General features: G+C 39.8%; 1 protein-coding gene across 4 annotated transcripts in view; it reads right to left on the reverse strand.

Annotated features, from left to right (window-relative positions):
- Nucleotides 1-324: 324 nt before the first annotated feature.
- The window catches only part of RAB4A (RAB4A, member RAS oncogene family), a 42,477-nt gene continuing 18,545 nt past the window's right edge, over nt 325-24,256 (reverse strand). Inside the window, exons 2-9 of one of the 4 annotated variants that reach the window (XM_070491509.1) lie at nt 18,580-18,660; nt 16,252-16,366; nt 13,991-14,081; nt 10,877-10,939; nt 8,889-9,043; nt 7,441-7,536; nt 5,060-5,196; nt 325-930 (exon numbers count right to left, since the gene is read on the reverse strand). In XM_070491509.1, coding sequence (XP_070347610.1) covers nt 5,081-5,196; nt 7,441-7,536; nt 8,889-9,043; nt 10,877-10,939; nt 13,991-14,025 — 465 coding nt within the window. In that variant the 5' untranslated portion in view covers nt 14,026-14,081; nt 16,252-16,366; nt 18,580-18,660 and the 3' untranslated portion in view covers nt 325-930; nt 5,060-5,080. The remainder of the gene's footprint in view (nt 931-5,059; nt 5,197-7,440; nt 7,537-8,888; nt 9,044-10,876; nt 10,940-13,990; nt 14,082-16,251; nt 16,367-18,579; nt 18,661-24,256) is intronic. The other 3 variants (XM_070491510.1, XM_014860829.3, XM_014860830.3) reach the window with 3 other exon arrangements.

The following is a 24,256-nucleotide window of genomic DNA, read 5'->3' on the forward strand; positions in this document are numbered from 1 at the left end:
GAACACAAAACAAAAAGAGACTTAAAAAAGAGGCAGTGATGCTCTAACACTGAATCCCAGAAAAAGCACAGTAGCAAACAATGTGTTTTTTAGCAGGGAGACCAGATAGGTCAGCAAATTGGGAACAGATGAGCAGCCCTAGGTTACACGGTCCGTCAAATTCACCAAGAGCTGAGAGTAGAATCCACTGCTTAGTACATTCGGTTAAAAGTACTGGAATCCTTAGTGCTGATCACGGCGCCTAAAACAGAGCAGGTACTCAGGCTAGACTTCCTGAACTGACCTGGATGAAGATGCTTTAAATCAAGAGAGAGGTGGACAGTGTTCAAGTTCATGGAAAACTCCATTTGTGATTTTATTTTGGTATGTGAGTAACTACTAATCTAGTATTTCAAGTGTGGATCAGTAAACACCTTGTGGACTGTGGTAAAGGGAATTAAATAAGCACTGCACTGGCCATCAATGCCAGAGTAGTTGAATATCAGGTCATAAATATAATCCACTCTGCAATATAACTGACATGATGATCAAAGCACACCTCACAATTGACAGATTTTAGTTCATATGATTAAAAAAAATAAAATATTAGACTGCATTTAGTACCACATTCTACCATATCATACATCAGATACCATGCTGTGGAGACGTACTGGGCTAGCGCATGTACAGTCCATGGTCAGGATTTATCTGAAGATGAAAGGGGAAATATGGAGAGAAAACTTTCACATACATGGATACATCTAATGGTGGTGTCCACTGACTTAGATTTAATATATGGTTTGCTGTGCCACATCTACTAGTTTGTGTAACATCCCAAATAATTTTTTTTGCACAAAGATCTACTTCTGTTTAAAGTAGAAAAAGACGGTGGTAAAAAAACTTCTTCTTCAAGCTCCAACAATTGTGTCCCAAATACCACTGTATGAACACCTAAAAAATATTAAGAACAATTTAGAAATATACATAACTATAAATATACAAACAAATATGACTTAAAGTCTCAAAGGGAATTAGTGAATACTCCCAACTTTTATTTAAACTAACCTACTGCTATTAGATAATGCTGACTACACATAAAAAGTCTATTATGGTAAATGAGAAAGAGGAAGCTTTAAAAAATTAAAATCCCCACTTGCAAATTTTATAAATGAGCCTTCTGTTTTAGCAACAGGCACATTCGTTTAGACTTCAATTAACCCAAAAAAGTTTCCTCATTGACATAAAGGCAGAAGGATCTCTATCTCAATCTCTCCCATCAGCTTTCTCTCAATCAATTCCTTTCTTTCTGAGAAAGAACACAAGGATTTCCTATAGAGTTTCAATTCTTTCACGCAGAAATCTAACTTTTTTTTAATAGGTTAAGTTAGGTTTAATCTACCATTTTGCTATGTTTTCTATTTGTCCTGTCTGATCTTTACTCCCCCTTTTTCTGCCGCCTTTTGGATTTTTAGATTGATTACGTGTTTATTCCATTTTTATTCCCATGTTGGCTTATCAGCCCAACCTCTTTGTCATGTTATTTTAGTGGTTGCTTTAGGATTTTCTTCTTATAAAGACTATTTTTTTGTGCAGTTTCAGGTTCACAGCACAATTGAGGGGAAAGTACACAGATTTCCCATATACCCCCTGGCCTCACACATGCACAGCTACTGCCCCCATTATCAACATCCCCCACCAGAGTGGTACTTTTGTTACAATTGATGAACCTACAATGACATGTTATAATCACCCCAAGTCCATTGTTTACATTACAGTTCCCTCTTGGTGTTGTACATTGTATGGGTTTGGACAAATATATAATGTCATGTTATCCAATAGTATGGTATTATACAGAGTATTTTCACTACCCTAAAAATCCTCTGTGCTTCATCTATTCATCCCTCCCATCCTCGACTCACTGATCTTTTTACTGTCTCCATTCCAGAATGTCATTTTTTGGAATCATACAATATGTAGCCTTTTCAGATTGCCTTCTTTCATTTAGTAATATGCATTGAAGGTTCCTTCATGTCTTTTTATGGCTTGATAGCTTTTTCTTTTTAATGCTGAATAATACTCCATTGTCTGGATGTACAACAGTTTATTTATCCAACTGCTGAAGGACATCTTGGTTTTTTCCAAGTTTTGGCAATTATAAATAAAGTTGCTATAAACATCCATGTGCAGGTTTTTGTGTGGACATAAGTTTTCAACTCCTTTGGGCTTATCAATACCAAGGAGTGAGACTGCTGGATGACATAGTAAGAATATGTTTAGCTTTGTAAGAAACTGCCCAACTGTTTTCCAAAGTGGCTGCACCATTTTGCGTCCCCACCAGCAATGAATCAGAGTTCCTACTGCTCCACATCCTTGCTCACATTTGGTGTGGTCAGAGTTTCGGATTTTGGCCATTTTAGTAGGTTTGCTGTAGTGGGATCTTATTTTAATTTGCATTTCCCTGATGACATATGATGTGGAGCGGCCTTTAAATGCTCATTGCCATCTGTGTATCTTCTTTGGTAAGGTGTCTGTTAAGGTCTTTGGCCCATTTTTAAACTGGGGTGTTCTCTTACTGTTGAGTTTTAAGAGTTCTGTGTATATTTTGGATAATAGTCCTTTATTAGAAATGTCTTTAGGAAATATTTTCTCCCAGTCTGTGGCTTGTCTTATTCTCTTGATGTTGTCTTTCACAGAGCTGAAGTTTTTAATTGTAATGCAGTCCAGCCTATCAATTATTTCATGGATCATGCCTTTGGTGTTGTATTTAAAGTCATCATCATACCCAAGGTCTCTAGGTTTTCTGCTATAGTATCTTGCAGGAGTTTTATAGTTTTATGTTTTACTTTAGGTCTGTGATCCATTTTGAGTTAATTTTTGTGAAGGGTGTTAAGGTCTGTGTCTAGATTCATCTTTTTTTTTGCATCTGGATGGCCAGTTGTTCCAACACCATTTGCTGAACAGACTATCTTTGCTCTACTCTATTGCCTTCGCTCCTTTATCAAAGATTAGTTGACTATATTTATGACAGTGTATTTCTGGGCTCTCTATTCTGTTCCATTCTATTTGTCTGTTCTTTCACATACCACACTGTCTTGACTACTGTAGCTTTATTGTGTCTTGATGTTGGGTAGTGACAGTCCTCCAACTTGTTCTTCTCCTTTAATATTGCATTGGCTATGGTCTTTTGCCACTCCAAATAAGCTTAGAATCAGCTTGGTTTTCCTCATATAGACTTTGTACATATTTTTTTAGCATTATATCTAAGTATTTCCTTTCTTTGGATGCTAATGTAAATAGTATTGTGTTTTTAATTTCAAATGGCACCTGTTCATTGCTGGTATATAGAAAAGTGATTGATTTTTGTATATTAACCTTGTATCTTGCAACCTTATTATATAATAGTGTATTTAAAAGTCTGTGGATTCTTTTGGATGTTCTACATAGATAATCATGTCATCTGCAAAGATAGTTATTTCTTCCTTCCCAATCTGTATATCTTTTATTTCCTTTTCTTACTGCATTAGGTAGAACTTCCAATATGATGTCGAAAAGGAGTTTTGAGAGGGGACATCCTTGCTTTGTACCAGATATTAGTGGTACAGCTACAAGTTTCTCACCATTAAGTATGATTTTAGCAGGCTTTTTGCAGATATTCTTTATCAAGTTGAGAAAATTCCCCTCTGTTTCTAGTTTACTGAGAGTTTTCATCAAGAATGGGTGTTGGATTTTGTCAAATGATTCTTCTGCATCTCTTCATATGATCATGTGATTTTTCTTCTTTAGCCTGTTCATGTGACAGATTACATTAATTGACTTTTGAATGCTGAACCAGTCTTGCATACATGGGATAAAGCCCACTTGGAAGTGGTATATAATTCTTTATATACATTGTTGGATTTGATCTGCTAATATTTTGTTGATGATTTTTGCATCTATATTCATAAGAGATATTGGTCTGTCATTTCCTTTTCTTATAATGTTTCTATCTGGTTTTGGAATTAGGGTAATGCTGGCCTCACAGAATGAATTAGGAAATATTCCATCTGCTTCTCTCCTGTGAAAGACATTGTAGAAAACTGGTAAAATTTCTTCCTTAAATGTTTGGTAGAATTCACCAGTAAACCATATGGGCCTAGGGATTTCTGTTTTGGAAGGTTATTAATTATTGGTTTGATTTCATTAATAGATATAGGCCTATTCAGATTGTGTATTTCTTCTTGTGTGAATTTTGGCATCTATTCCATCTAGGTTATCAAATTCGTGGGCAGAGAGTTGTTCACAGTGCTCCTTTATTATTCTTTTAATATCCGTGGGATCTACAGTGATGTCCACTCTTTCATTTCTGATATTAGTGATTTGTGTCCCCTTTTTTCCTTAGTTGGCCTGGCTAGAGGCTTATCAATTTTATTGATCTCTTCAAAGAATCAGCTTTAATTTCACTGACTGCTTTCTGTTCTAATTCTTATTATTTCTTTTCTTCTGCTTACTTTGGATTTAATTTGCTCTTCTTTTTCTAGTTTCCTATGGTGGATACTTAGATGAGCGATTTTAGATCTTTCTTCTTTTCTAATGTATGTATTCAATGCTATACATTTCCCTCTAAGAACTGCTTTCACTGCATCCCCCAAATTTTGCTAAGCTGTGTTTTGGTTTCATTTAGTTCAAAATATTTTTAAATTTCTCTTGAGATTTTTTCTTTGACCCATGTGTTACTTAGAAGTGTGTTGTTTAATCTTGGATTTTCCAGTTTTCTTTCTGTTATTGATTTCTAGTTTAATTCCATTGTGGTCTGAGGGCAGACACTGTATGATTTCTATTCTTTTAAATTTGTTAAGGTGTGTTTTACAGCCCAGAATGTGGTCTCTGTTAGTGAATGTTCTATGTGAGCTTGAGAAGAATGTGTATTCTACTGTTGCTGAGAATATCTAACTATTAATTAAGCAATCACCTCTCCTTTTCATAATGTAGCTGCAAAAAGCAATACCAACCTCTACAGTTAAGTATGCATGGAACTCTGGGTAGTGAACAGAGTACAAGGTCAAGAAGACAACAGAAATGATGCTGTGATGTGAGCACCCACCTGTGTGCTCCTGTGCTGCTTCTAACAACCACACTCCTGAGCATTTGGGGCCTGCGTGCGACGTGGCGACCGCAACTGTCTCAAGGCAGCATCTCCATACTGAATACCTGAGCCCATTCTTTCTGGGTCCAGCTCACCTGAGGACCAAGCAAGACTTCCTTTAAAAAAGCTTTTATGGTTTCTGTGTTCCCCAAAATATATTAAGTGAAAAAAGCAAAGTGCAGAACACTATGTATGTATGCCACTGTTTTTTTTTTTTTTTAAAGATTTTATTTTCCTTTTTCTCCCAAAAACAATACAAAAGGATGAAGTGTCACTCTTCCTGTTGAGACTCAGCCCTTCCATCTGGGCCCCTGACCCTCCTTCTGTCCTACTTCACCCAGCACTCTGTTTTCTCTCTGTCATCTCCTCTCCGATCCTTCTCTCCTTTACCTTCCACCTTTCCTTCTCTCTCAGCATTTACACATGCTAAAAGTTCTTCTATCACCAAAACCTCTTACTTTAAATTAACCCTTTGTACCCTGCTGTACCAGTTTCCTCTTCCTCAAGAGGAGAGTCAAAACTCTGTGCTTTCTCACCTCCTATTTGTTTCTCAATTGCTGTCTTCTACCTTCATAATTCTAGAATTGTTCTGGATAAAGATGAATAATGACTTCCTATTGCCTATCCCAATGGATATTTTTTAACTCAGTTCTTAGCTTATGATACTTTTCTCTATTGCATTTGATAATGAACAATCCTTCAACTGAATTTTGGCTGACATGATATCCACTTTCCCTGGATCTCTTCATCCATCTCTGACCATCTCCTTCTTTCTCTTTCAGAGGCTCCTCTTTCTCTGTTCGCCTTTTAGTCTCCAGGGTTTTGCTCTTGATCACTGCTCTTCTCACTATCCACTGCTCTCTGGGTGATCACATTCCTTCCAGAGTTTCAACTACTCCTATATATTGATGGCTCCCAAATGTATACTGCCAGCCCAGATTTTCCCCAAACCTTACTAGATACCTCCATGTGTTTGTGCCAGTGGCAGTGCAAAGGGAACAGATCCAAAACATAATGATCTTTATTCCAGTGAACCTGCTTATCCTCTGGCTTAACACTGTCTCTTTACTGAGTTACTCAAGGGAGCCAGTTAGTTATCTTTGGCTCCTCCTCCCTTCCTGACTCCCTTCCTCATTCCCCACCCAAAATCAATTGCCCTGCCTTAATATTTAGCATGTGCTACTCCCACAGTATTTCTTAGATTCCTCTATATCTCTTCATCCCTACTTCTACATCCTTGTTAAAGCTTTAATCAGTCACCTTTTACCCAGATTACTCAAAAACATGTTAACTGGTATCCTGGCCGCCAGCGCTGTTCTTCCTTCAATCTGTCCTCAACATGGCCATCTACTTATATATCTCAAGTCACAACCTGACCACATCTCTCACTGCTAACCACCCTTGAATGGCTTCCCACTGTTACAGCAGTGGTTCTCAATCCTGGATGAATATTAGAATAATCATATGAGAGAGCTTTTAAAAATGCTGATGCCTAGGCCATACTACAGCCCAACTGATTCAGCATCTCCAGACGTGGGGCCTGGGATTCAAATTTTCATGCATCCCAGGTGACTCTAGTGTACAGCCAGGGTTGTGACTCAGTAACCCACCAGATAATGTTCCAGACCCTTGACGGTCATCACTGGCCTGGCTGCTGCCTCTCTTCAACTTTCTCTCCTGCCATTCCCTACTGTAGTCTTTCTGTTCTAGTAACTTCAACTTTCCATCATTTTCTGCCAGTCTCAACTCATGCTGTCCCCTCTGCTGGACTAGCTTCCTCATTCCCTTGGCTGGCTCACCCGTCCTCATATTTTGAAAGACTGAGCTCAGTGGTCACCTCCTCTTGGAAGCCCTCCCTGACACCACTCCCCTGGTTCTGTAGGTTCCCCTCTTCTGTGTGACCCCAAGATCCTGCGTACCTGTCAATTACTGTATTAACCACATGATTTTATAATTATCTTTTAACTGTCTCCCACAAAAGACAGTTTCTTGAGGGTAAGGGCTGTGATCTACTCATTTTTGTATCCGAATACCTCACAAAGAATAGGCAAATAGATATCTGAATGAATCAATTCAAAGGTGAATGTCCACATAGAATTTTGGTTGATATTTAAATAAAAATCAACTTTAATAAATGACAACTACATAGTATTCTGTCACTGGGCTCTCACCTCAGCCACACGGACAAGACCTTTAAACCCATGAGTACAATTTTAGGTTGGCAGGTGTAGAGAGAATACTCTTTGACCACATCACTGCTGGAAATATTAAAAAGTGACACTGTTGAGCTAGAGAGTAATAATATGCTAAGAAAAGTGTATTAATGGAAAGCCTTTTACCTGATTCAATTTTGTTAAGTATTTTTCTTGCACATTGTACAAAGGCCTCTTCTACATTCTCCCCTGTTAGTGCACTTGTTTCCAAAAACATCAGCTCTAAAATTGACATGAAACAAAATATGAAGCCATGTTTACAAGATGATCATAATCATTTAATTACTAACAGCTTGTTTTCTATTATCTTAGAATGGCAGGAGGAATGTAATTTATTACTTAAAACCATGTGTTTATGCAAATATAAAAGCAACAAATGTCAATGTAGTTTTTAAATGTTAGAAGAATTCTAACCTTTTCTGAAAAGTAACTAGTACCTTGTGCTAGCACTTAAGTCTGTTGCAGAGACTGAGTAATCACCAATGCTGGGTAAGAAGCAGGCTGGTTGAAAGGGCCCACTGTCGCTACAAGACCAAGCAGCCATTTCCTTCTCCAAATAATTTTCATGTCACCACAAATACAACCCACAGGTGTTTAAATTTTTGGGGGGGACAACACTGCAGTTTGTTATTTTGACGCTGAAGAGGTCTCAGATGAGTTAATACTCTTGCTATCCACCAGAGCAGTGACAAGCCCAGCAAGAGGCCTGTCTTCCGCGCTGCCGGCAGGCAAACCACAGCCTCTCCAGCTGCCTGTTCCCTTACTTTAAAAAGCAGGCTCATTTAAACGACACTTAAATTCTTTTTGAGCTTTAACATTCTAAGCCTTTCTGTTTCTAAATAGCTTCTTTACAAAAATATAATGGCTTATGTTTTTCTCTCATGTTTATTTTCTTAGCAGAAAATCAGCCCGTTTGTAAGAGTATAATTTGGTAGTCCTAGAGTCCAACTGAAAATTGCTATTAGGATATTTTACTTCTTGATTGGTTCTAAAAATCAAAGTTATTTAAAATATCTGAAGTCTTATCAGTCTGTTATCTATAAGCAACCATTAATTTTATGTGTCATTCCATGTATTCTATATGGAAATTCAGAGAATTTTCAAAGGCATCTATAACCAAATGACTTAAATTTAATGTAAGTAAAGTAAAGCCAATAAGTTCAGTATTTCTTATACAGATTCCCTTTCTGTTTAGATCTAATATTTCACCAAGTTAGCTTCAAATTACGTTAAAAAAATGACATCATCTGATTAGGGCCTTTAAAAATTGTTATAAATTTCACTTTATAGTGAAATGAAAGAGAGACCTATAACATTCAAAGATCCTAAACTGGAAAGTCATTACAAATATTAATTAATTTGCTTTATCATTATAGTAACTTTTGTAGGCAGAATGCAAATAGTGAAAATATGCTAAATAAGTCTAAATTTATAGTAAAAACAATTGGAAGTTCCACATTTCCTAAATATAGTTTGATCTTAAAACTCCAGTAGATGTTTTAAAGTTGCTTTCAGCAATGTTATTACCCTCAATCTGCCATTTGAAAAGCAATAACAGGTAAAAGGTCACTTGCCATTTTCTTGAGCAAATCTGGAGGCTTCTAAGAAAGTAACTTCACGATCTGCATCCAGGTCCTTCTTGTTCCCACAGAGGATGATCACAATGTTCTGACTCGCTAGCATTCTGGCATCTGTTAACCAATTAGTAAGCGCATTGTAGGTTTCTCGGCTGCATAATATAAGATTGTGAAAATAATACATGTATTTTATAAAACTAGCAACTCTTTCCAGTCATTCACACTACTCACACTGCTTTTAAACATGTCAGGGTAATGCCAACAACCTTTAGGGTAACTCAGAAAATCTGAAAGCCCCAAGTATACACCATACCCACAGGGCTTGTTTCATTTTATTTCTAGGAAAATGAGACAGCAAGTCAGACATTTTGTTGTTTTTTGTTTGCCCAATCAGGGTGTAAAAGGAAAGAGAAGTTCCTTCCTTCATTGTACAAATACTCACTGAGCTCTTTCTTAGTATGTGCCACACTCTGCTAACAGCTAACTGCTGCCATTGAACAGAATCGGGCAATATGCTGGAACTTTGTTTTATAGGAAGTTATCACAGTGATTCTTTATAACGACTCTCTCACACAGACTCTGTCATTATCTCCCTTTTCCATGAGAAACCTGAGGCCCAGAGAGATTCATTAAGTTGCCTAAAGTGACCCAGCAGCAAGTGGCAGAGCCAGGACTTGACCAGGTCTGTCAGACCCCAGGACCAACTCTCAGACCTGCTGTTTTCAGCCCTCATATAGCTAAGGACAATTTCCTCTACTGGTACACTTTGACAGCCTTCTGACTTCACACTTGAGCAAGCCGAGCCTTTCACCACCTGGGGAAGTGCAGTTGGGCTGGGCCAGGAGCTGCCTGCTGCCTCGCCAGAGCACCTCATTCCCAACACAGACTGGATGTACGTCACAGCAGCAGGGTGACACCCTCTCACTGGACAAGTTCCTACCCAGAAAGAGCCCCCAGATGATACGGTTTAGATGGCACAATTCTAAGGTGGTGCTAGCAAACACTGAGATCAACACCGTCTGATGGGATTTCCGTGAGGACAGGAATGTGCTACAATCTGCACTGTCTAATACAGCAGCCACCAGCCGCATGTGGCTGCTGAGAACTTGAAATGGGGCAAGTGAGACCAAGGAACTGAATTTTTAATTTAACTGTGATATGTGGGTGATAGCTTCACACAGGACAGTGCACTCAGATCCTTATGATGTGCCAAGAGCTTTATATTAACCAATTTAACTGCCCAATAACCTCACGAGTATTACACGATCATCATTACTTCATATAACAGACAAGGAAACTAAAATCCAGACAGTGAGAGCACCTTGCCTGAGGATGTCACATGGCTGATAACCCAGAACTGGGATTGGACCCCAGGCCGTCTAAGCCCAGAGCCTGTGCCCTCAACCTTGATCAATGTCAATTCCTTCTAATAATTTACCACACATAAAGCTTCACTAGGTGAACCTTAAGGAAAGTGTCAAAGTATCGTGTTAAAAAACAATGAAACACTGGGGATGCTGTATCTAAAACCTTACCAACATATTTTTTTCTTTTGAGGAAGATTAGCCCTGAGCTAACTACTGCCACTCCTCCTCTTTTTGCTGAGGAAGCCTGGCCCTGAGCTAACATCCATGCCCATTTTCCTCTATTTTATATGTGGGACGCCTACCACAGCATGGCGTGCCAAGCGGTGCCATGTCCGCACCCAGGATCCAAACCGGTGAACCCCGGGCTGCTGAAGCGGAACGTGTGCACTTAACCGCTGCACCACTGGGTTGGCCCCACAACATATTTCTTTATGTGGTAAAGTAGTGGTAGGGGCTGCTTCAAAAATGTTGAAGACCCCAAATGAAAGGGCTGAGGGGCTTCCTGAGTCCCAGCCAGGCTGCCTGCCGGACACACAGCACACACTGCCCCAGGTGCACCTGCACAGGACCGGCATCGGGAGCAGATCGCCCAGCTGCCCTCCCTGGGGTCTGCATTACCTGGTGATGTCATAGACGAGGAGAGCCCCTGCGGCACCTCTGTAATAGCTTCTTGTCACAGACCTGGAAGAGATACGCTGCTTTTACTTTCAACTAGTCAACACCCTTCAGTACTGAGCACCAGCTTCCCAGGCAAAAGCACCCATTTTTGCTTTGTAAACCACAACACAGAAACAGATGTTGCTTTAAAAAGAAACAATTCAGAGATCTGAATATATTTATGAGGAGCTACTCTGTCTGAAACCATGTCACACGAACAATGGGGAGTCAATGGATGTCAAGCTGGGACCACTCTCCAACAGAACTGCAGCCAACTTTGAGAACGAGGGCGGAAGTGCCTTGGGGCAGACAGGAGCCATCACAAACGCCAGGGGGCACTAAGCGCTCAGCATCCGGCTCGGGTTCCTCTGCGGGTTCTCTCTTCCCCACTTGCCTACACAGCTGCCCGCCTTCTTCCTGGGGAAAAGGGAACTCCTCAGATGGGAGCACCCTCATCTTCCAACACGAATCCCCAGCCTCCATGCCCTGGACTCCCCTCCTGCCCTCCCCATCACTGACAAGGAGACTGTACTATCCCTTATCCCTTCTCCTATTCATGAGGATTTTTTCCTTCAGTAATATACTGTCTCCTCTGCATTACCAATCTCTGCCTCTTTGTCAGATTTTTCCCATTAGCAAAATAAAATTTGCTCTGGTACCTCCATCTAAAAAAACAAGACCACACACCGCACAACCCTGTCAGCTACTATCCCCTTGTTGGCTCTTTCCTGCATCCCTATTTCTCAAGAGCCATCTTTACCAGACCCCTCCTTTTCATGTCCTCCAATGTGGCATCCACCTCTGCTGCACCACTGAAACAGCCTGTTAGGTCAGGCAAGCTTCACATATGTGAATCCAGTGGCATTCTCTGTCCTGTCCCTCTGCCTTGTTTTGCTACTCCAGAACCCGTTCCTCGTTCTGCCTCTGCAGGCCCATCTCCCCCTCCCTCCCACCCTGCCCTCCCCCCCACCCCCCACCAGCTGCTGCTGCTTTTCCATCTCTGGAGCTTCCTTCTGACTCTGCCCAGTCTGTACTGCAGTTTCCCAGGGCTGGGTCCTGGTTTCCCTTTTCAAATTTAATCCTCAGCACAGACTACATCTGTAAGATCCAACTGTTGCCCTAACATCTCCATGTGACTGCCTAATCCTAATGAACATGTCACACTAACATTTATAAGACAGAACTCTGGTTCCCACCCTCCAGGTCCACCTGGCTGGGGCCAGGTGGGACAACGGGACACATCACTACGTGTCTTGTTTGTACAGCCAGGAACCTGCATTCATCCTCCACTCCTCTTTTTCTCTCTCTCCACGTTTGAACCACAACATGTGAACCATCAGGTCCTATCTCACTAACTGAACATAACCTATATGTGCATGTCTTTGCATCTTCACCTGCACCATTCTAATCCACACCACCAGGCCTCTGCCTGGACCCCTGCAGTCCTACAGCTAGTGTCCCCACTGCCACACAGGCACCACTCATGTCCCTCTGTCCATTCTCCAGAGCAAATGAACCCTTCATCAAGGTCTACAAGGCCCAGTATGCTTAGGGGCTGGAGACTGAGCTCAATCACCAAAGGTCAAAGATCTAATCAACCACGCCTACACACTGAAATCCCCATAAGAAACCATAAACAATGGGGCCCAGAGAGCTCCCCAGTTCATGAACACATGGAGGTGCTGGGAGGGTAGTGCAGCCAGAGAGGGTGTGGGAGCACAGGACTCGATTCCCAGACACCTTGCCCTGTGTCTCTTCCATTTGGCTGTTGCTGGGTTGTACCTTTCTATTAAATTGTTAACAGTTAATACAGTGCTTTCCTGAGTTCAGTGAGTTGTTCTGGAGAACTGTCGAACCTGGGAGAGGGGTCATAGGAACCCCCAAATTTGTATTCTGCTGGACAGAAGTGAGGGTGGCCTAAATATCCCATTTGTGACTTGTGTCTTAAGTAGGGGCAGGCTAGTGGGATCAGACCCTTAACCTGTGGGGTCTGACGCTAACTCCAGAGTGAGAGAATTGAATTGAATTGTTGGGCACACAGTTGGTGTTGGAAACCTGGATAACTGGTGTGGAAAAACCCCACTCATTTGGTCAGAAAACAGACACCACAGAAACAAAGAGTGCCTACCTCTGGGGAAAAAACAAAACTGTGGAACTTGAAAAAGAAGCCAAAACCAATCATTATCACTCTGATACTTCGAAAACGGCAGCTATTTTTTAAATTTACTTTTTAGCTCTTAAAACTCCAAAGGCAGGTATGCAGCTTGAAGCTTCCCCTTTTCACATTTTGACCATGACCATAGAGGGGCACACGCTTTAAGAAATGGCAGACAGGCGCAGGAGAAGGAGCGGATTGTCAGCTCCTCCCCAGGCAGCCTCCTGTAGCAGGGGGAAGGCCTCTTTCCACGTATATTAAGAGGCAACTCTTTTCTATTTTAGCTGCAGCAGACATCTAGTTTCTAGAGAAAGAGGTACCTAAGAGTTCTCTTCAAGATCAACTAAATTACATCTATTTCTTAATTTATTTTACATTCTACACCACCATACTTTGACATATGGCTTCTTACATAAATTATTCAAATATACAAATTTAAGCATTTTTTGAGGTATTATATTTTTTTTCAAAAGTAATTTAACCCAAAGTAATACATGTATATAGCTTTAAACTAAAACACTGCTCAAAGGCTGGACGTGAACCCCCACTGTCTCCTGCCTCACTGGGCCATGTGAACCCTGGCCCCAGGCAAGGACTCTCCTTCAGGATCAGCTTTCTCCTTGGATTCATGAAGTCACTAAAGAACACATGTTGACCACCAACATGTTAGACATGATTCTGGGCTCTGGAGAAACAAAAAATACAACAATCCTTACTTTCATGGATCTGACAGCTCCATTCTTCTGGCATTTGTGTCCATATTTCTATAAAATGCTTATGAAAACACTGGACTATTAATTCCAGAGCTTCTTGCTTCCCTGCTTTGATAAGAATCTTCAGCTCACTTACTTCACAACCCCCCTTCCTGTCATTCTACTAGTCAGGCAGCATCATGGCATAACAACACCTCATGACACTACCTTGTTCCCGTGGCTGGGGCCCCTGTTGGCTTCATCTTCCTCTTTCTGCATTTACTCCCTTGTACTGGTGAAGTATATCTTCCTGAAGTTTCTATGAACACATGAAAGATAACCTTTGTTTCCCTGCACACTTGCATATCTGAAGGTATTCTGATTTTACTCACATTTAATTGATAGTTTGGCTAATTTTAGAATTTTAGGTTAAAAAGAATTTTTCAGGCTGAGTTTTGAAGGCCTCCAAATGTTGCTGTTGAACGGTCCAATGCAATTCCCATTTCTAATCCTTTATATGTGACTGTTTTTTCCTCTTGGAATATTTTTGTTATCTTCATTTCATTCCTGGTGTTCTGAAATTTCACGACATGCCCTGGTCTGGATTTTTCCCCACTCATTTGTCGTAAGCATAATATGGGCCAATAATTCTGGAATCTCATTGCTTCAGTGGAAAATTTTCTGTTTCCTCTGCTCTTCTCTCTTCTGGAACTCCTAAAAGTCAGGCATTAGACCGACTGGACTGATTCTTCATGTTGTCTCTCCCCTTTCAACTCAAGTTTCTTTTTTAACTTTCTGGAAGATCTCTACTCTATTTGCTATTTTGACTGCTCTTTTCCAAATATAATTTTGTTCTCATTACTTGAATATAATTTCTGCTCTTATTTCTGAAGAGACAGTAGTTTTAGTTTTTTTTTCCTATTCCCTCAAAGTTCCTATTTTCTTGATTTTGGGCTCGCTTTTATTTTAGAAACTTTCTTCAAATGCCTGGTGATCCTTGGTTGGTTATTTATATTCAAGAGCAAAGAATGAAAAAATCTAAAGCAGCGCTTTACGTGTGGGCTGCAGGCTCACTGTGGGATGGCTGGACAGAGATTGGGGTTTTTATGGGGGGAAACCAAAATGGTAAACTCTTCAGGCATTTCCTTTGGGGCTACTCATTTTTCCATAGAGAAGAAGCATTTCTCCTGCCTGAGACATCACACCTGGCTGCCAGCAACCAGGGAGGAGGTGGGGGAAGTGGGTTAGATTTGCAGACAGTGAGGGCAGTCCTTGCCTCACTCCTGCGCTCTGCCCGGCCTATGGCCCTGGGTCTAGACCCCGTTTCAACTCAGACACTGAACCCCTCATCGTGTGTGTGTGTGTGTACGCACGCGTCTGCACACATGATATGAACACTTTAACCCCTCCCTTCCGTAGAGCCCGATCCTTCCAAATCCTGCCCTTTTCTGGGATTCAGAGGAAAACATGGCTTCCTGCTCACTGGCTTCCCCCATTACAAGCACTTACGACATAGCATCCTCTGCTTTAAGTCAGTCATTACACCATCCACTCCCTATCTTTAATATTTTTTTGAAATCTCTCAATCATAATTATGCATTCTCCTTTTTTCAGTCTTTTTGAGTTAATGCTATTTCAGTTATTTTATAGTCATTGCAGTGTGGTTCTAGGGGTAAGAAGACATAAATGTCAGTATTGAATCCACTGTGATTAACCAGTGCTTCTTGAAGAATGATTGTGATTAAAAATGGTTCTATTTTTTAAGCAAACAATTAGTGAACATTTAAAATATAATACATATCTGACTTTAATTAAGTGAAATGCTTGCAGTGGGAGTGAGTTTTATTTAAATGAACTCTGAAACTGAATATCTGTTCTGTTTTGACTTCGTGTATCTGTTCAAAAAACACAACTAAAATATTAATCTACTTTCTTGCTTTAGTAGTTACAGAATATTAAACACGTAATCTTATCTGCAGTGCTCTGGGGTCGTCATTCTGAACATCAACTAGGACTGCAGTGTAACAGAAGTGTGGAGGAGAGAATATTTTGTTGAATGTACATCAACCATCAGAACATGCTCTAGTTAATGTAAAACAAAACAAAACCCCTAAAGAAGTTTTTGAAAACTCTCCTTTGAAAGTGAAATACAGAGAAAACTTATTTGTGCTATGACTTTGCCTTGATTTTAATCTAAAAGTTCACTGTAGAACACACCATGCCGCGTCCTGCTGAAGTGCTCGCTGGTTCCCAAGAAGAAGTTAGCCTCTAAATTAGGATGTATTCACTCCAAAGAGATTCTAATGTATTCTTTAGTAAATCGGTGCTGCATGGAGAAAAACTGACTTTTAGTTTGTCTTAAAGCTTCCAGAGGTAAACTTTCTGAAATCTATGTGGGGGAGGAGGGGCCTTACATATATTAAGAGAATATACCTGATCATTTCAAATCTGATTTTCAAATATTTTTATTAAGTTAGAGAAAAAGCTACCTGAATCGTTCTTGGCCTGCTGTATCCCATATCTGTAACTTTACATATTTACCACCAACATTTATTATCTTTGAACCAAATTCCACTCCTATTGTATGATTTGAGTCGTCTTTGACTGAAAAAGAAAAAGAACAAGATATTTAATTTTAGAACATTCAGCAAACAAGCTTACAGAGTTAAACAAGTAACACCAAAATCAAGGGTTAAGTCAATGGAAAAATGTCATTTACTTTAGCCATTCGTTTCTCCAACAATCAGTCGATAAGAAGTACTCAATGTTTTAAACAAAATACACACAGTTCCTATTCTCAAAAAGACAATAAAGCTTTTTCTCAAAACCCCTGAAACAAACCATACATTTTAAAGCCTGGGCTTTGAGATGGCCACACCAGAGGAGAACCACGTCCACCCACCCACTGTTAAGGTACTCAAAAATGGTGAGTAAATCCCTGGGCACCATCCTGAAGGACTTACTGCCCAGTGACAAATTGGCAACTCGGTCAACATGAGGCGGTGATAGTTTCAACTACCTGAATGGGTAAATACTCTAAAGAAAGGAAAGGAAAAGCACTACAGCCCAAAAAGAAACTTGATGGACACCAAAGGTTAAGGGAAAAAGTGTAAAAGATAGAATAAAAAAAAAAATCAACCAACAAACATACCCCTAAACCGAAACCTCTATGCATATTATAGCTATTCAATTTTCATGAATTTTAGTATTATGTGGCAATAATTTGTAATGAATTTCTTAGAGAAATCAATACTGTCTATTTGAAAGGACAGACAGGCAGGCAAACTAAGTAGCGTGCTACCCCAACTGGAATAAGCTGTCTGTAAAAGAAAATTTCTGTGATGATGAAAGGATAAGCTAAAAACAAACATCGTGACTATAGAGTCCATCGACTGGCTTATACTTCATAACCACAGAACAGAATATAATAGTACTAGGAATCAGGGATGCCATTTGACAGCTGCACTTATCCCTCCTGGGGGGAACAGGACATGACAGGTTAACACTGACTACACCAGCCTGTCTCATGTCTGGGCAGTGCAGAACTGGTATGGACGCCCAACAGAAGTAAGCCACCGGGCAAATCTCAGAGTAAAAGCCTTCAAAGGCCAAGGGCATCCTGATTACAATATCGCTACAAGAGAAATAAAGTGAAGCCTTATTATATCATTACTGTAGATCACGCAGATTAACCAAACATGCCTCCCGGGCTCCGATGTGAAGAGTTAGGGGAGGACTGTGAGGGAGAATTCTCCACAGAGGAAAGGGACTGAGCGAGCTGGGTTCTCGCGCCCAGCGTCTTCTGGGTGTTCTTTTCTGAGACGATACAATGCAAAACCTTGGCAACTTATAAAGAAACCTGGACCATGTAGTGAATGAATACCCGTTAAATTCAGCAAGGACTGGTTCTGTGACTAAACTACGCAGGCTCCATGTCACCAAACAGAGAGGTTCCAATAAGCTCTTGGTTGACGAAAATGGAAGTAGCAGAATACATTTCAAGAATTTTATTATTCAAAGCTCTTTGCCAAGACACCCTGTGCTGTCTCTTTCTCCATTTCACCCACCACAGAAGGTATCTCATGCATTCCTATTTAAGATGCTCTTCATTAAATGAAATTCTATTTTCGTGCCTTCACCTGACTGCTACTAAATAGACAAGTCATTCTCCACAATTCTTTCCATTACTAGAAAAGCACTGTTTATTTTAAGGGCCTTTCAAACCCTATAGTCTTTCACAATAGTTTGGAATAAAAAAAATTGAACCTTCCTTACCAAAACAGTGCAAGTCAGTAGCAAAAGATGAGTTCTGTGGCCAAAAGGCCTAGGCTAACCAATTACTAGGTGACCATCCCAAGAGCACGCACCAACTTCTCTAAACCTATTGGTTTACCTGTAAAATAGAATTGATGACAATAGCGGCCTTAACTAGAACACAAGGCCACTGAAGACCAAATGTTATTATTCCACCCAAAGTGTACTCCCAGGGCTTCTCGGATGACTCCCTGTCAGGAAATGGAATTCCTGTGATGTTTTCTATATCATCATATTGTATTTCAGTATCTGGAAAATGTTCAGCATGATTTACTACATACTGAACGATGAACCACTATAAAACTGAAATGCTAACTCAATAAAAACTCAACCATATTACTAAAAGTTTAATAACAAATTTTTAATGTTACTTTAAAATATTTTTAAACTACAACTTTTTTCCTGAAAAAAATATTTGGGAGTTTTGCTGTACACAAATCTGAGCCAGAGAACACTCTCAGAGGAAGACATGCATAAAACACTGACTATTTGAGGTCACTTACATTTTTTTTCAATAAACTGATGAAGTAAGCAAGACTTGCCAGTTCCTGCATTTCCAATGACCAAGAACTTAAACAAAAAATCTGAAAAACAAAAAGAGACTGTGAAAAATAACTTTAAAACAGGTGCTATGAATTTATTCTTAGACTATGATCATAAAAAGAAATATTAGTTTGTTAATATACCAGAAAAAAGAGGTAACAATATTTTGTGAAAATGACAAAAACATGTTAACTTACCTTTTCACCTTTTTGATATTTGGCTTACTAACTAAGTCAGCATTTTTTCAAACACTCTTGGGACCATTTCCTGTGCTTTTGGAAATTTGAAAACTGCTCTTATAATGGATAAAATTTGTCCCTTTACTAGCCACTATTCAAAGAAATATGAATACGCAGTGATAAGCAAAAATAGCCTAGAAATTTCAAGTGTTTTCTGTACAAAAGAAAAAACCTAGTAGACTTATAGGCCTTGAGAAGTTCACTCTTTTCTTTTTTTTAAAAATAGGTCTAAGTTTCCCCTGCACGTGCAGGTTTTTGTGGTCTTGTTTCTATTCCCTCATCTGTAACCTGCAGCTCAAGCTGAGTGCCGGTCAGTGTTTCAAGTGTGAAATCCGTCTCCTTCAATGTAGAACAGAGCTCTTTGCGTCTTCTTCACGGAGGGTAACGTATTTAATTTGGGATATTATTTTCCATAAAATGGAAACAGAGGATCTCCAGAACAGAATTTGTAACTTAGCATGACGGAGCATCAGTAGCCCCACAATGCCTTGGTGACCCATTTTGCTTTTTCTGTTAGCAAAGAACTTGAGGTCTGCTCAGCCTAGGAGCAGCAGAGCACCAACGCCCTCTCCCACCCCTCACACTCTGTTCCGGACCCACCACTGCTAAACCTCACGCTGCCAGACGTATTTTGTGGCCCTGAAGGCCCTGCTCTGTATTCCCGATTCCCTGTTTGCCCCCTCACACTCCTTTTCCAGACACACACCAAACACTCTCTACCCTGGCTTCTTCTCTCCCCTAATTAAGCCCAAATAGTCTATTTCTTTATTGATGTTTGGTCTACCCCTGGTTTTTAAGAACTATATTCATCATCACTCAAAGATTAATTCTATTCAACCTCTCATGATTTTCAAATGGTTATAGGCAATTAAACTTACAGAACAGTGCTATTAGAATTGTCAGCATTTAAAAATACCAACAGGGGCTGGCCCAGTGGCACAGCAGTTAAGTTTGCATGTTCCGCTGTGGCGGCCCGGGGTTTGCTGGTTCGGATCCCAGGTGCAGACATGGCACCGCTTGGCAAGCCATGCTGTAGTGGGCGTCCCACATATAAAGTAGAGGAAGATGGGCACGGATGTGAGCTCGGGGCCAGTCTTCCTCAGCAAAAAGAGGAGTATTGGCAGCAGTTAGCTCAGGGCTAAACTTCCTCAAAAAAATAAATAAATAAATAAAATAAAAATACCAACAGTTTTATGCTTCTCATTGCATGTTTCAAAAGCATGCTCCATCCATGCTCATAGCAGCATTATTCACAGTAGCCAAAAGATGGAAGCAATCCAAGTATTCACTGATGGATAAACAGATAAACGAAATACGGTATTTACATATAACAGAATATTATTCAGCCTTAAAAAGGAAGGAAATTCTGACACATGCTACAACATGGATGAATCTTGAGGACATTATGCTGAATGAAATGAGCCAGTCACAAAAGGACGAATGCTGTATGATTCCACTTACATGAGATACCTAGAGTCACCAAACTCACAGAGACAGAAAGTAGAATGGTGGTTGCCAGGGGCTGGGGGGAGAGGAAATGGAGATTTATTGTTTAATGGATACGAGTATCAGTTTGGAAAAATTAAAAAGTTCTGGAGATGGATGGTGGTGATAGTTACCCAACAATGTGAATGTACTTAACACTAGTGAACTGTAGACTTAAAAATGGTTAAAATGACAAATCTTATGTATATTTTACCACACACACAAAATAAAACATGCCAAGTCTAATCAATGTCACTGAACAGCTTTTACAACCCAAGAAATTAAAGGGAAGATTGTTAAGATTTCCAGGTTAAAACGAAAACATTGGAATTTCTCAATCTTACTCAATACCCTCTTTATTGAAGAAATAAACCCAATACACCACATAAGTTGTAAACAGCAGAAGATGAGAACAGGAAAAGATGCTGCCAATATGTAGGCAATAGTAAATCTTGAGAGAGAAAAGAGATTGTGTATACACAAATTCAAATGTTTCTTTTATTTTATATGTAATAGAAAAATGAATTGCATAAATCCACGTACTCCTAGAATTTAAACTCATATATCTAAGCCTAGACTTTGGCTTGATGCTTGTTCCCTCATTATTTCTGCTTTGGAAGTTTTGCTTAAATGTACTCTACTATAGTAGTTGCTATCCAGATTGCACCATTGCCTCAACAGGTAAAAAGGTAACATTACCAATTGAATTGCACTTTGCTGGACAAAAGACAAGTAAGATGTGTAATTTCCATATGTAAAAATATTTAATTCCTTCAACAAACTCTTCATACTCTGAATCTTATAGCTCAAAAAGGTAAGTATTCATACTTAAATAGAAAATCTTTTTGTTTGAAAACTCTTTGAATCAAACACCTAGAAATGCTGGATAAAATATATCGCATTTTCAAAAAACACACAGCCAAGCTTTTAGGAAAGAAAAGAAAATCTCTACATGCTTGGAATAGAGAGGAAACTGAAAAAAGCAGTACAGCCCTAGATGGAGGACTGTTAATACTGAGTTTTGATACCTGTGTAGGACAGGGTACAAGAGCTGTGCCCACATGAAGGAGGGAGTGCAGAGCCAAATCTGAGTTCTCTTCAGGGAAAGGCCTGAAGCGGGAGGGTAGGCTGGGGAAAAAACCCACTCACTAGCTCAGGAAGAGTAGGTGCGTTCTCTGACTCTGCCTGGCTCTCAGCAGAATGGGAAAAGCATTCCCTTTTAAGATGAATCATGGGCTAGTACCAGTGGTAGGTTTGAAATTAAATTTAAATAACCATGTGGATGTGAGGCATCAGAACTGGCCCGCCCAAAATGTGTCTCTTTGGCTTGATTATTTTTAAGAACAAAAGACTCTGAAAGAAACTCTGACCTCCCTACCTCCTTCTCAGTGGCCTAAAAGAATTTGAAATAGAAGGGCCTGTTCCAGGAAGGAGCTAATACCATAAGATAACTTTAATGTGATGTAAAATATCTTTCTCAGGTCACATTGTCGGTATTTGGCCCATTTGCATTTCCATCTCCATATAAATTGCCTTCCTCCCCCTTGAAGTCCCAAACCACTACCCCCAGACACCCTCCTCTATCTTTAGCTAAAAATAGTATTTAGGGTGGCAACTTCAGCCATTTGGCGAGTTACCCAGTTTTCCTGGGTTTCTCCCATGTATACATGTTATAAAGCCTTGTTTGATTTTCTCCTGTTATTCTGTCTCATGTGAATTTAATTCGTATATCAGCCAGAAGGACCTAGAGAGGGCAGAGGAATTCTCTTCCTCCCCTACATGCTCCAGGAAACTCCAAGTCAATTTACAATAATAAAAATGGCTTTGGAAAGTATTATCACCTGGATCTGTGGAAGAAGCAACTCAGATCACTCTGGAAAGACAGACCCTCAACCCAAGATATCTAAGTTTCCCACACACACAGCTCCTCTGAAGATAGGTTCACAACCTAAAATTATAAAACACTCAAGGAAACAACCCACCATGAGTGAGTCAGCAATTTACAGATAGATTACACTTAAAGGAATTTGATGAAGAAAAAAAACCACATGATAAAGTATATTCAGGATGATTAATACCATTTAAAAAAAGGAATTGAGTTCGTAAGAAAGAATAAGATGACAGGAAAGAATAGGCAGATTTCTAGAGTGTGTCTAGAAATAAAAATTGCAGTCATTAAAATTAGTCAATGGATGCGTTAAAGAGAAGAATGAACAAAACTGAGGAGAAAATTAGTGAACTGGAATAGAGAATGGAGAAAATTACCAGGAGGCAGAACAGAGAGTTGAAGAGCGAGAAAATATGACAGTTTAAGAAACATGGAAGATTTAAGGAGAAGGTCCAACATAGGTCTAATAAGTATTTTGGAATGAAAAAACAGAGAATGAGGTGGAGAGCCAATATTAAAATAAATAATGGCTGAGGATTTTATAGAATTAAAATTAAAGAGATTGTCAGAATAAAAAATAACTATGAAGCATGAGCAGGATAACTAAGAATAAATCCACACTTCAACAGATCATCATAGTGAAACTACGAGAACAACAACAAAGACTGTAAAAGCAATTAGAAACAAAAGAAAAATTCCCTATAATGAAACTAGGTTCCTTAACCCCAAAGGTCAGAAGGCAATGGAATCCTATCTTTACAGTACTGGGGGCAGGAACACAAAAACAAAAACTGTCTAATGCAGAATTCCATACGCAACAAATTATCCTTAATGCCAAGGTGGACTTGTGCTTCCAAGAAGATGGAGTAGAAGTACTTTTCCTATTCCACCTGTTCAGTACAACTTAAACCTGTAGACATAATAGATAAAAGAAACATAGGAAGACTTTGAAAAATATAGAGAAGAAAGTAGACTGGCCAGGGACTTTGTGGTCTGAGGAACGATGTAGTGGTGAGTTCCTTAGATTTTCCTTTTGCCTCATATATCCCAGACTTGGAGCTGAACAAGCTGGCAACCTGGAAATGCCAATGGGTGCAGATTTTAAAAAGCTCCAACAAAAGTCTGCTTTCTCTAGCCACAGGACCAGGAAAGGGCAACACAGCAAGAGAGGAAACTCTTACACAATAACTGTTTGACTCCAGTCAAACACCACAGAAGAAACTGGCCCCACCAGACATACCAGCAAAGGCTGAGTGGGAAGCCTAGATTACTACCCTTTCAAGGCTGTAATAAGGTTCCCCAACACCCTTAGCAGGGTGGTGTCACAGAAGACCAAGTACAGAAGTGGGACTCTCATCTCTCATAACAAGTAGACAGTTATGAGCTGCCCCATGCCCCACCACAGTGTCAGCAGAGACCATGGTGGTGATGGTGGTGAGAGAGGTACAGGACACTGGAGCTCTCCTCCTCACTGAGCAGTAACAAGGAACACCCCCTCCACCTAAGTGTCAATGGAAGCTGAGCAGAGAATCTGGACTTCTACCTCCACCTGGTTGTAACGAGGCAGTGCCCAAGAGTGGAAACCAGTTAAACACAAGATTTAGATAAAGATCTAAGGTCTCATAACATAATACAGACATGCCTAGGTTTCAGCTGAAAATCCCTTGTCATACAAAGAACAAGGAAGATCTCAAACTGGAAGAAAAAAGATAATCAACAGACTCTAACACCAAGATGACAGAAATGTCAGAAATATCTGATGAAGACTTTAAAGCAGCCATCATAAAAATGCTTCAACAAACATGAAAATGCTTGAAACAAATGAAAAATAGAAACCTTCAGCAAAGAGCAAGTCTCATCAAAGAAGCAGAAAATACAAAGAAGAACCAAATGGAAATTTTAGAATTGAAAAATACAATAACTGAAATACAAAGCTCAGTGGACGGGCTCAACAGCAACATGGAAGGTTCAGAGACAACCAGTGAACTGGAATGACAAAATGATAGAAAATATCTAATCTGAACA

This window comes from Equus asinus, chromosome 2 (assembly GCF_041296235.1).
Source record: "Equus asinus isolate D_3611 breed Donkey chromosome 2, EquAss-T2T_v2, whole genome shotgun sequence".
In the NCBI taxonomy this organism is placed as follows: Eukaryota; Metazoa; Chordata; class Mammalia; order Perissodactyla; family Equidae; genus Equus; species Equus asinus.